This window comes from Scleropages formosus, chromosome 1 (assembly GCF_900964775.1).
Source record: "Scleropages formosus chromosome 1, fSclFor1.1, whole genome shotgun sequence".
NCBI classification, from domain to species: domain Eukaryota; kingdom Metazoa; phylum Chordata; class Actinopteri; order Osteoglossiformes; family Osteoglossidae; genus Scleropages; species Scleropages formosus.
In genome coordinates, this window is record NC_041806.1 from 20,323,640 (window position 1) to 20,337,795 (window position 14,156).

The following is a 14,156-nucleotide window of genomic DNA, read 5'->3' on the forward strand; positions in this document are numbered from 1 at the left end:
GCTAAAGGTAGCAGCTCTAACCACTATGGTGCTAAGGATCCCGTAAAGAAGCCACTGATTACAATTACATAAAATTTGTAAGCACTTGCCACCGCTGTGCAATCATGAGCAAAGTGAGCAAGTGCAGCATTGCAGTCGTACCGTAGCCTGCAAAGAGACTCTACCAACTCATAGAGTCAGAATAAAAAGGTGTTTAATGTAAACATACCAGTGGTTATTTCCACTGGAAGTTTTGTTTTTTTTTTTTTTTGCTGAAGAAGAAGACACTCCAATGTGACATGACGTGAAACAGTCGGAAACATCATGGATGAATTAAGCAATATTAATGACTCAGATATTAAGCAAAATTTCTATGCTGTTAATCAGACTGAAAGGGTTTAGTAACAAATATTATTTTATTTTAATACTGAATATATTACCATTCACTAACAGAGCTATTACAGGGCTGCAGCAGTCCAAAGCCTATCCTGGAAGTCCAGGGCAGTAAGTTAGGGTTAGGGTTAGGGGAACGCAAGAAAACCATTAAGGTTAAGCACTATTCTTACAGATGCAAAGGAAGTTGTTCAGACTTGGAGACATTTGACCATGAATGTGATCACATATGTCAGCATGTACACATTATATGGATCCGTAGAGACTGTGGTGTCAAGCCTCGGTTTTTTTCTTTTTCGTTATAATTTACTTTCTTCTTTTCCTCTCTTCCTTTCTCCCCTGAACTGTGATAGTAAAACACCCTCCAGAGGTAACCATGAAATTTTCTGTTAAAATCATATTTAATCTTCCAAACACAGTAGAATTCAGACCGAGACCCAGCAGTGTGTCGCTGATGGTGGGATTTCTCCTGTAGGGCTGCTTATGAGTAAAGAGAAACAATAGGATGTGAGCTGGAATATCTCAGCCTGCTTGAGCCAATTTATTACACTTTATTTGTTTCATGGGAAAGGAATAGTTTTGAGAATCCTACAGATACTGACACAATGGATATTTCCCATTACCTTTCTCTATTTGCTGCTCTCAATGTTGAAATGGAGTCACACTGGGCTTTAACGTTTGTACAAAAAATAGCACCTTCATCAAAGGGGCTGGAGATCATCGAAATTTTAAACATTTCAAAGGACAAAAATGTAGTGCATTTGACAGCCAACAACAGAAAGAAATGCGTCTGACCCTGAATGACATGCAGGCTTTTTCCATTTGTGTATATATTTATTAACGATGTTCATTGCAAGATGCTGCGCACTTAAATACAGTACAAAAGCTGTCACTACTTAAAGAATAATGCAATATGTCACAGGCTGTATTGCTTTACATCTATTTTAGTCCAAGGAAAATAGAGGCGCATGAAAAACAAATGAGCAGTTCAGTAATTTTACTAATGACCCATTTTGGCTCATCACACAGTGTAAAATATTACTGTTAGTAGAACTATCATTATGTCTTTTAACATTTTAAGCACCGCTGTTGGTTGTAAAAAAATGCAGGCCTTCTAGTAAATGTCGAGTTAATTTACATTGAAAGGGCAGAAGTGGAGTTAATTCTTTGAGGGTTTAAACAGGGGATTGCTGGTAGTATAGAGGTTAGGAAAAGGATGTGCAGTAGTAGCGATGTTACGGTGATCAGCATTAATATTTCCTGCGTTTGTGGTGATACTGGAGTGCCGCGAAGGGATTTAGAGCTGTATGGATCTCTTCATCTCATGGAACCTATAAACCATAGCTAAAATGTTTTCAATCAATATGTGTATCTCTTAGCTTTTAAAATTTGTTACAAATTTTTACAGTTTGGTTTTCCTACAGTATGGATGTGTAGTCTACATTTTTATGATGCTGGGAGCCAGATTTCTCCAGGTCGGCGAGTAAGTATCAGCAAGTGAGCTAAGTCATTTTACCACAGGGAATCCAAATCCAGATGTTTCCTTCAGTTGTGGATGATGACTCTCTGCGAACATCTCTGAAGCAGAACCACTGGCAGGGCCTCAAGACTTAAGCTTACCAAGCAACTCAAATGTCAGTGAATAGATGACATCATTAAATCTATTGTAAACAATTTTTATAAAGGTCATTCAATACTTACTGCTGAAGCCCCAGGGGTAGTTCTAAACTGGTCAACGTTCACAATTTAAATGTAGAAATAAGGCAGAAGGAATGAACAGACTTCAGACTCGACTTATTGAAGATTTTATTCTCCATACATGCTTAGTGTTTTTCCTTTTGGCAAATAAACAGCGCAGAGGTTTTTAAGTGATACAGTCACAATGTTATCTGGACAAAGTTTTACCAAATTAACAGAGAAAGTAAGGGGAGCTGGAGTGTCAATTAAGTGTTCAGATCAATACGGACACCTGGATAGTTACACCAATCTACCATTAATGATTGACTGTTGTTTTAAATTGTTAAATATGAGCGTAGAGAATGTCCTATTTTCTATAAACAGAAATTTCTTACGAGTCAAATAATCAAAAGTGTTCTGTATTAGCTATGGTAGTATACTGGATACAATAACTACTATATACTCTTATTGAAGCATCAGACAGATACTGGGCAGAACATGTTACGTCAATCAATAGTAATTTCAGACATGGTTACGGCACTGGCGAAAATCCCTTTGAATGAGTTTAGGAGTGACTTTGAAATAATACATTTATTTTTAAAACCTCGGTTTCAAGAAATGGTCACACAATAACCATTTACAATTTTATAGCAGGGACACTGAGAAAAGGATGTGCCTTATGGCTGTTGAAAGGTAATGTGAATGCAAATGTGACAGATGTAAACTTGTCCAGTTCCACAAGGACTAAATCCTACAGATTTATTGCTGCTGACAGAACTGTGCAGTGAGTGTACTACTGCGTATGCAGTATGCTGTATAAATTGGGTATACTGTGTTTTTTTCTAGTTAGAGTATTTTACACTGGTTAAACTATGTATACTGTACTTGACAATGTATTATTCCCTTGGTAATTAAGTCTCATTTTTGCTCAGAAACATATGGCTATTATCTTAGGAACTGCATGTGAACCTGGATTGCAACAGAGCTTATAGACTAGACTTTGTATCTTTCCCCCAGTATATCTTGCCTTCATTTCGGTGAGGGACCTGTTTCCCCTGTTTTGTCTGGGTTTTCAAGCAGTGTCAAAAGAAGGAAAAAAAAAAAACATTTCTTTGGTCTGATGCTGAAGTGCTGATTTTAAGTGTTCCAGCCCAGTCCAATGTGTGTGGCGAGGAGGTAGCACATGCCTATCGTGCAGGTCATGAGCATCATGGGAAATCCCAACCTGTAAAACAAGGTTTGTATCATAGCTTATTATAACACATAATATACATTACATCACACTTTTGAACAATCAGAAGTATAACAGACCTAAGTGTCTAGCTTCACTCCGTATTAAAAGAAACCCAGCAAAACAGAAAGGTCTGCAAAGTTCTCATTTTAGTTTTAAAAGAGACACTTTTCCATATAAATAGGGTTCATCTGTTTTGCTTGCCAAAACTTAATTTGACACATTCATGCAGGTTAAGTATGTTACACAAGACCAGCAACACAGTCACCACAGACACTACAAACACAAATAAAAAACCACGGTGCAACCGTCTGTCCATTTAACTATGGAACCAGTTATGGAACAAAGCTTTAAACCTGTTCCTAAATTGTACAGTAACAGCTCAATTACAAAGCATCCACAGGAGATCGCCCTCACAAAAGCACCCCAGTCTCCCAGCCGAGTTTAAGCAGCTTTCAGCATGTTTCACAAATGGCCAGTGCCCCTAAGTCTGGTGTTAGACCTTATCTGCTTGATTTCAAAGCATCTATAATCCCAACAGAAAGCATTACAAGTGTCATCACAATGGTGCAGCTCAGCAATCAAGACTATCTGTCTCTCAATGTTCCATGTGCTTTAATTGACTTAATCTAGTGAATTCTCTTTCTCTCTGTTGGACTTCAGACACGACGGAGCTTTCCAACACGAAACTGAGATCCTTTGGTGAACACTAAATTTATACAATGTTCATGCAAGTGAATAATAATAATAATAATAATAATAATAATAATAATAAACTTTACCCTATACTGCACCTTTAAAAGCAAGAATGATACATATGGTAAGTATAAGAATATACTCTCATCCTGATGATCTTAAGCCTGGATTTAAAGATTTAGAAACTGTGTGAAGTAGATGCAGTTAGAACATGTGTTGCAGCCTGAATTTAAAGGTGCCCAAAGTAGGAGGTTTCCTGTATTCTTGATGAAGGAATTCCACAGTTTTTGGGGGGCATTGTAGGAGATAGCACATAGAGTTCTCCCACAGAGTGAAGGAGAGCTTGAAGGATGTGTAAGAGACCAGAGTCAGATAAACAAAGGCTATGAAATGGGGAATGAGCTGGTAGTTCATCAGAAAGATACAGAGGTGGCAAGTTATGTAGAGCTTATAAAAAAAACATTGGGGATTTGCTAATCAATTGAACTCTTACACTAAGCCATTCCAGGGATTCTAACTCAGCTGTGATGTGGTCTCATGCACAGAACTTGGTCAGGTCTAGCTGCAGAATTTTCAACACGCTGCAGCATGTTCAAGGTGGATTTCAGCCCCTGTGAGGAGACTCAGCTCTACAGAAGACAAATGTGTTAACCAGCTCTTTGGCATCCGGAAAAGAGAAAAACATGGGGTGCAATCTGTCCATTTTTCTCCGGTGGAAAAACTAGGTATCAACTTGTATATGCCAGTCTCAGTTTTGATTAACTCATCTCACCACCTGAGCTTTACCACTCTTTACCTTGAGTGGTAAAACCGTAACAAATTTCACTTCATTAACAAAATCAAATACTGTTCTGTTAAAATGAACAACACAATTTGTCTGGATATTTTTAAGAGTGTCTTTACAGGAACTGGTCCAAGACTGGACAGGAAGGAGATGTTACACGGATTGAAGAGGAGAAAAAGACATGATATTTTTAACAGAAAGTCTCTGAGAGAAACATGAGGCATTCACTGTTGAGAAGCCATCGGAAAGATATATTGCCATTACCATAATGCAGCTTGTCAGCAATGAAGCCTTTAATCAAAGGAACAACATCTGTCAAGAGCAAATGGTTATGTCATGAACCCTTCACATCTTTGTTAGATTTGTAGATTATCATAAAAGCTTGAAACAGGAAGCTTCGGTTCAAAACTGGATGCACGGTACCGACTGATGGGTGATTTACAGGAAGGTGTCAAGGTCATCTCTTAGCCCATTCATGCCTTCCGTCAAGGTCATCTCATCAACAAAAATTAATTACTTTATATACATATTCTAACTGCATCTACTTCACACAGTTTCTGCTATTTATTGATTGTTTTAGTTATTGTTTTGCACTTTTTCATTTCCGCAGCAGATTTTAAAGATTCCACAATGAATCGAGGCCACCTCTGATCAAAGGTATCTGTGCAGTTTTATGTTCAGCCTGCAAGCTTTGCAGACAATTTGTTCACCATTGCACATTCGGGTTTGCATAAATGCCATTAGTTCTCTGAAGATGTTGGATATTTTGCCCTCTCTTACAAGAACCTCTCACGGAGGAGCCTTGAGCTCTGGCTCCTTAATGAATTGATTGGCTGAGTGATTGGCTTGACATCTATGTATTTCTTTCCCCCAAATGGGCCACTGAGTTGGGAGAACCTCAGAGAATCATGGGTATTCCCTCTCATTCCTGAGCCGGTACACACATACAATATTAATGAGAAGAGCTCTGCTTACAGCAGCAGATTTTTGTTGCAAATGAGAATTCAGCCCCATCCAAAAACCCCATCTCCAGAATATTCTATCAGAATAGATAACAATATTTATCAAACTTACGGTATCTGGATTAATGTTTTATGGGCTCTTTAGACTGTAAATTCGGAGAACATTTAGCCATGTGTACGCAAAAGCACACAAATGTACAGTGACTAGATATTGTGCTTTGTTTGCAATGTCAGCCGCAGCGAGTTTTCATTTTCAGCTAATAATATAAATCCATAACTGCCTATTCATAATTGTTTCCATTCAAAGATAGGCAACTGCTGCTGTCCCTACAGTAAACCCTTTTAATGCTACATGTACTATATGTAGTTCTGTATGTGATGACAGGTTAAAATGTTTAATACTTTATGGTTCATATGCTCATGACATCCTTGTTTTGTTTAAACTTTGTTTAACCAGCCTAATTAATTACCCAGTAATAAATTTCACTCTTTATCTCAGTATATACTTTTCTAAAACACAAAAAAAATAATTTAATGCCAGCATTTCAACAGACAGAAAATGACAAGCATAACTGAATGCCACCAAATAGGAATGCAGTTCCAATCATGGTAATCTTATGGAAGCATTTTGGTTATTACAGTGTTAAGGCATTTTCAAGATTATGACATTGTAATTTCTTCTTTTCACAGCTTGTAAAAAGCAGTAAATATGTTCCCAGGACATGTATTTCCCACTACAACAAGCAGGTAATTTTCTCAGAGGCCCCTCAGTTGAAGAGTCTCATCTGAAAGCCACCACCGTGTTCAACCATCAGATAACCTGTCACCTCTTTTGGATATTACATCTGAAGCCTACAAATGCCTTGCAATTAAAGGCTTTCAGACAGGTGTCTACTATGGTGGTATGACCTCAATTACCTTTTCTCCCTGCACCAGACCTAACGGTCACCACGTTCAGAGAACTCCGCCGCAGCGTCAACCTTCTGCACTTTAACAACAGAATGAGACACACAATAAAACTGAACACCAACCTTGCAAAAGCTACTCAAGGCAAGAATTGCTTCTGTCGAACTTGTACTGATGCAGCATCCTCCGCAACATGGGTGTAATAACACAAATATTACATAGGCTCGCTTTAAATAAAGTAACATTACTTTCAGCACAGCGCGGTGACACAGGAGGAAACACAAATTGCTCATAAGGTGTGTGTGTGTGTGTGTGTGTGTGTGTGTGTGTGTGTGTGTGTGATTTCCCTGTGAGGACTTGGCATCCATGTACGCTACTGTGCTATGCTTTGCCTATGTCCTATGCCTTCAGGATAGGCTCTTGAACATTGCAACTCTGAATTGGGCAAGTGGTTATTAATAACGAACAGAAAGAATTTTCAGCTGAACAACTTATTCGGAAAAGTGAAAAAGGAAAATTGTTTAACCAGTGGGGGGTGCGGTGGCGCAGTGGGTTGGACCACAGTCCTGCTCTCCGGTGGGTCTGGGGTTTGAGTCCCGCTTGGGGTGCCTTGCGACGGACTGGCGTCCCGTCCTGGGTGTGTCCCCTCCCCCTCCGGCCTTACGCCCTGTGTTGCCGGGTTGGCTCCGGTTCCCCGTGACCCCGTATGGGACAAGCGGTTCTGAAAATGTGTGTGTGTGTGTGTGTGTTTAACCAGTAGTAGAGCAAAAACATACTTCATGAATATGTATCCACTGTCTTGTATTATTTGTTAACTGCAGATGGAGACATACAGAAGATGACATTAGGGCAGCTAGTAGTGTAGTGTTTAAAGCAGCTGTTTTTGGACCCAAAGATCACAGGTTTGAATCCCTCATCCCAGGGGAGTACTCTTGAGTGAGGTGTATACACACACACACACACACACACACACACACACACACACACTTTCAGAACCGCTCGTCCCACACGGGGTGACAGGGAACCGGAGCCTAACCCGGCAACTCAGGGTGTAAGGGACACACCCAGGACGGGACGCCAGTCCGCCGCAAGGCACCCCAAGCGGGACTCGAACCCCAGACCCGCCGGGGAGCAGGACTGTGGTCCAACCCACTGCGCCACCACACCCCCCTTGAGTGAGGTACTTACCCTAAATTGCTCCAGTAAAATAACCCAGGAGTATAAATGTGTAAGTAACATAAGATTGTTTGAGATTTTATTGCAGTTGTTTATGATTACACATATGTGAATATTACAGATGCACAGAACGCAAAATTATGAAGAGAAGAAAGAGATATATAAAATCTGCTGCATAGACTGTAGACTGACAGTTTCATAGAAAATGTTACCTACAAAGCTGCAATATTTCACTGACACAAGGGATCGATGGATCATATGACGTGTGTGTGTATATACATTTATATAAATAATTTATATATGAAGCAGATCTGTAATTTTCCAGTAAAACTGTTTCTTCACTATTAAGCACAGTTTTGTTAATTTGTTCCAATATTTTATTTATTTTTTGATTTAAGTAGCAAAATTTGGTGTTTCCAAATCTCAGAACCTCTAGGCGATTGCCAAGGTTCACCTAATTATAAAAATGGCTCTGTTCAGACCCAGTTATCAGCAGCCATCTGAGGAATTGTGGTCTCCACTGCTCAGAGCAATGGAAAAAGAGATGGCATACAGACGGCCAAAAAATGATTTTCTATTAAGTCACACGAAAGCGCACTGAGATTAAAATAGACTCTCAACATTCACTGGGGGGAAAAAATTAACCCCTTCATCCCAATAACCATCAGAGGCCCTCAAAAAATGAGAATATATGTAAAATGTATATATTTTAAAAAGTCATATATGAATACATGTAAATGCATATATATTTATGCATATAATGTAAACTTAAACTTCACTTAATATTACACACATAATTTAGAGACCCACCTCAAACATTCTGAAATCATTGCTTCCCAATTATAAAACCAATAGTTTGCCTGAGTAAAGTTAAGGATTTTTTAAAAATGATACATAGTAGGATTTCCAACCAGAATATTTTTTAAAGCAAGCATATGTGCATCAGCTGGTAGTCTGAAGTGCATGAGATAGAAAATAAAATATCTAAATTCTGATTTTGTATGTTTTGCTATATAAAGCTGAACAAACCACAGTCCATCGTATCCCTGCAAATTACATGAGCAATTTTCATTCAACAGATGAAAGGGTTGTTGATTATGCCAACAATTATTTGTTCCTTGATTGAGCTCTCGTAACTTAGAGTTTTATATGAAACATAATTAAGCCCAGAATATTTTAAAAAATTCTTAAAAATATAGAAGGATAAATCTACAGCAATTTACAGCTTTCAGGTGTAAGGGAGGATATTACCTGTCATTTATCAGTATAACAACACGCATTACCCCTCTAGGCCTGAAGTCCAGCAGAGACCAAGTTATTCTTTCATCTGTCCCCAAAGAGCAGTGAGATTCAGTCCTACGCAGAATTTCAATTAATAGCTAATCATGTTCACTTCACACGATTCATTTTGCAAGAAAGTGGGTGGTTTAATGGGTCTTTTCAAATCTGCTCCAAACGCAATGATGGAAGATTTGCTGAATCAGATCACTTTTTAAAATCCATTTGCAAATGACCTTTTCGAAAGCCTCATCCACACTCAATTTCCTGGAGATCGAGAAGAAGCAGAGCTGAAATGAAGATCATACAAGCGCTTGAGAACTCAGCGAAACGAATGAATGCACGCCGGTGCCCACATGTGTTAGAAGCTGTATTCGTACCTCAACTAATCATCAAATAATGAGAGCTGCGTGAAAACTTTTCCGCCAAATTTCATTTGCATAATGAAAGGTTTATCTCCAGCAGAGAGGTCACAGCACAGAAAACTGAGTCCTGTCTATTGAGTACTACAAGCGATAAAACAAAAAACACAAATAATGGGATGGTCACGTGACCATCACTGAAAGAAAAGGCTCCCTCTTATTATTCTGTTTGATTTTGCTATTATTGTAGGTTGGAAGGAACACTATACACTCTTTCTAAGCCATCCTGCAATTTTATTTTCAACTATCGTCCTCAAGAAAGACAGAAAAACATCATCAAAGCATGATCGTAGTGGGGTGGTGTTTTACAAATACCCAAAAGTAGGGTGTGGACTTTGCCGTGAAGATGTCCTACACCTGGCCCCTTAGATAAGATCCCTTCCCCCTATTGAATTTGGGTATTCTTCTCTTGCTTAGCTTAGAATTTGTTACAGAAACCCCCCTGCCATGCATTAAGCTGGCAAACTTTCCCCTGTGAATCTCATTATTTGTTCAGCATCCAAAATAAGATTCAGAACATTCATTGGAAGTGCTGGACATCAAAATGCATAGGTGGGGTGACGTGTGCTCATGTCTTGCCACCCCAAAAAATATATACCTTTTAACGGCCTGAAGCACTAGATTTTCAGGTTGTTTTTAAAGTTATACAGATAACATACAAAATATTTGTTAATCGAGTGTTTATGTTATTGGTAAGGCTTCTGGTGTACAGTAGGGTATTAGTACAGTTAAGTTTTTGGGGAGTCAGAAGTTATACATGGATTTTCATCTGCATGGGAGTTTGGTGCCCCTAACCCCTGCGTTGTTCAAGGGTCAACTGTACCTCTTTAAACTCAGTACTATGACACAGTACACCTGGCTGACAATTCTGTGTGTGCTTGTCTTATAGTCACATTGTAAGCTTTATTAGTGGCTACCCAACTTACCCTTGTGTTGGGCCCTTGCTTGTAAGATCTGCTGTAACCCAGTCTTGCTGTTGTTTCTAATCAATAAAACAAGATTTTTGTGTTTTTTTTAAAGACCTGCTTCCCTCCACACACAATCCAATTCGCATTGCCAGGTGTTCATCTGCACCCCTGTTTTAATTAAGGCAGAATGTATTATCCCCATCCTCTGTCCAACAATAGGACCGATCCGCCGAATACTATAAATAGATAGAAACTGGGTCACATCCATTCATTTTAATGGTCTCTTAATCACCAGCAGAAACTATATTCCTCATGCAAGTTAATTACGGTGTAGCATTAGATGCTCCCAGCGAATGGCAAAACCGCTGGAACTCTACACATGCACTCGTTGTCAAGTCTCATCCATAACCTTCTCTGTACCTCTCTAAAGCACACTTCAGTACCGAATGGTCTGTATCACCCCGAGAGGCTCATAAATAGCCCACTACAAGTGAGCACATCATCCAGGCTAGTTATACTACATTCTCAGTGGTTCATCAGAGGAGAACCTGTACCATCATGGTTTGCACCATCAGCAATGCTCTTCTGCAGTATTTCATATTGCACTGCTTCTGTCACAAAGCATCCATCATTTCTGCAGAGAAAACTCCCACACTGATACATTATGCAATGAACAAACCACTGAGATCCATAATAACATATTCCTTATCTGCTGTATGTCAAAGACAATTAGCGTATTTTTCACCTGGTTGCTTATCAGTTCATTATATACATGAATGTTGAATCCATCTTCTGAGTCCCGTGGCTCAAGTGGGGGCGACAGAGGCCGAGATCATTTATGGTTGTTCAAGTCTTACTTGAAGCTGTCAGTTTTGGGGATAGAGAAAAAGCCTAAGGGCACCTGGGGGAAAAACACCAGTGCAATTGATCTGAATCACCTTGGTAGTATTTTTCAACTTGTCCTGCACATCACCACACACACATTTTCAGAACCGCTTGTCCCATACGGGGTCGCGGGGGAACCGGAGCCTACCCGGCAACACAGGGCGTAGGGCCGGAGGGGGAGGGGACGCACCCAGGACGGGACGCCAGTCCGTCGCAAGGCACCCCAAGTGGGACTCGAACCCCAGACCCACCGGAGAGCAGGACCGGGACCAACCCACTGTGCCACCACGCCCCCCCTCTGCACATCACCATTTGACTTGCTATTCAGGCTCTTTGGCCTTTTGGCAGCATCTTAATCTTTTGGTTCGGGCTGTCTCGTGTCCAACAGTGGGAGCACTTGGTCTTTGCCAAGGGTTGCTTTGGGTTTAGCCAAAAATCCACGGCTATCGCATCTGCAGTATTTCAGAAGCGAAGACAGCACAATTCCACATGTAGTGCTCAAATGCTTCCTGAACATCCGTGGAGAGTAGATATTATTCATATTAATTAGATATTCTTCTCCGAAGGGGCTTCGAGTGTCTGCCTCGAGTGGTTTGTGGGGTTTTGTTGTGCGGTCTGAAGGAGGTCTCCTCTCGCGTTTGATTGCTTGCCAAATGTGGAGAGTGCACCTGCTGTCTCGAGGTGCTGAGGACCTATGTGGCAGCCGAAGCAGACACAGTGAAGCCGGTGCCACGAAAGGGAATATTAATTGAGTACGCCGACGACTTGCCGTTTCACGGGAGGGGTTGAGCAGTCCAACATGTGGTTGCAGTTTCCAATAAATGACACGCTTCCCTGAAATGAAGTCAGGTTCATTTTTTCCCATTAATGGTTTTTTAATACCTCTAAATGAGGCAAACAAGGAACTGAGAGAAGTCCATCCCCACAGAATCTTAAAGTCTGATTTTTTTTTTTTTGAAGGTGAATGAGGTTTGGTAAGATTCTATTCCAGGGATTTTTATTCTGTCGCTGGTTCATGTCTATTATTTTGGGAGTACAAAATCTATTACAGACGGCCCCCGATTTATGATGGGGTTATATTCCGATAAGCCCATCGTAAGTCGAAAATGCATTTAATAGACCTAACCTACCGAACATCATCGCTTCTTATCCTTTATGATGGTTGAGATCTTCGATTGCGAAAGTCCAAGTTCCCGTGCGATGGCCATTACGGGCTTGCCGCCTTCACGCTGGGAAATTATGTTGAGTTTCTCCTCAAGAATAATTATCCTACACTTCTTCTTCTCACCAGTAGCAGGAGATACAGATGGGTATTTTGGGCAAATTCAGAATTCAAAGTACGGTTTCTACTGAATGTGTATCGCTATCGCACCATCCTAAAGTTGAAAAATCGTAAATCGGACCATCATAACTCAGGGACCGTCTGTACATTATGGGCAAGCAAAAAGACAAACTAATATTTTGCTTTGCAGTGACACTTTAATACATTTTTCCATCTATATACATTCAGACCTTATACAACACAGTCTGGTGCAAAAACTACTTTGATGGCTTGAGAAGATAAAACTATTACACAAACTACTTTTTTTCCAAGCAACAGGCATAAACATTCGTCTTTTTCCCATTACACAGCTATTTTACTTCTATACAAGCCCCTTTTTTTGCAATTTTGACAAAGCGCAATGAACAGTACCACAACACAGAGTCAGTCAACCACACCCAGGTGATTGCCAACAACGGAACTCCCCCGTCATCGATTCAGAGCATCAAAATCGACATAGAATAAACACGCATTGAAGTATTTCCAAAAAATACAGAATACAATAAATTCACTGAGCTCTGTGCAAAGTCTTAATTATGCTTAATGCTGCCTCTTTTTTTTCCATATGAAACAATGGTAATTCAACCCCCTTATCGGGACTTTGCCTAAGAGGGTGCTTTCATCAAACAAACTGTTATGTGAAGAATGAGTGTGTGTTTACTGGAGCTATTCTGGTATTCCACTCAAGCATTTTGCCGAAGTGTACAACAAAGTGCTTCTTTCTGAAACACAAATCTCCATGTTACAGGGCCAAGTCCCTAATCACAATCTATCATTCCAAACCTGCTTATTCTGTTCATGATGGAGAACCTCGAAGAAATCAGAACAATGAGCTAAACTCAAATCACCTTTACCTGACAACATGCATATTTCACTATTCCAAAGAGTAATTTAGAGTTCATAGACCTCTCAAAAGTTCTGGAGAACTGACCATTACTTCCATCCATCCCTTTTCATGCGAGACTGCAGAGTAAAGATTTCTGTATGCATGTTGCTTCTGGTAAAGCAGAAACTGGAATAGTCATAGTGCAGTACCAGGTAACATTTTTCATCAGGTTTAATTTGATATGGTCTTATGGCATGGGAGCGAGTGTTTCATTAGTAACAGCAGGACTTCCATTTGTCAAGAACAAATTGATGCTTTGCTGCATTGCCTCATTACACCATGCCCCCCGTCGCCCAGGGAATAGCACTACAACCACTGGCCTGGAAAGCCCACCGTTTTCAAAGACTCCGGTAAAAGTGTCCGTACAAGAATTTAAGAAGGATCCTCTCTCTTCTATCATTCTTTTAAATGTCTAAGTGGCTGATTTAAGGCAGGTCAAATAAACATTAACCAGGACACAGCAGGTCACGTCATTAACCTAGAGAAAAGATTTTAAGACCCTGGTTATGGCCTACAAATGCATCAATAGAACTGCTCCCAGATATCTACAAGACTTGATCATCCGCTACAGCGCAATCAGACCACTTACGCTCTTCCACATCTGCCTACCTGGTGATCCCACACACAAAAGGTAAAGCACAGAGGTTCTCGG

At 40.1% G+C, this 14,156-nt stretch overlaps 1 protein-coding gene across 1 annotated transcript in view; it reads right to left on the reverse strand.

The window, feature by feature from the left end:
* Nucleotides 1-2,231: 2,231 nt before the first annotated feature.
* Nucleotides 2,232-14,156, reverse strand: part of oca2 (oculocutaneous albinism II) — a 94,746-nt gene continuing 82,821 nt past the window's right edge. The window contains exon 24 of the mRNA XM_018749891.2: nucleotides 2,232-3,274. Coding sequence (XP_018605407.1) covers nucleotides 3,187-3,274 — 88 coding nt within the window. The 3' untranslated portion in view covers nucleotides 2,232-3,186. The remainder of the gene's footprint in view (nucleotides 3,275-14,156) is intronic.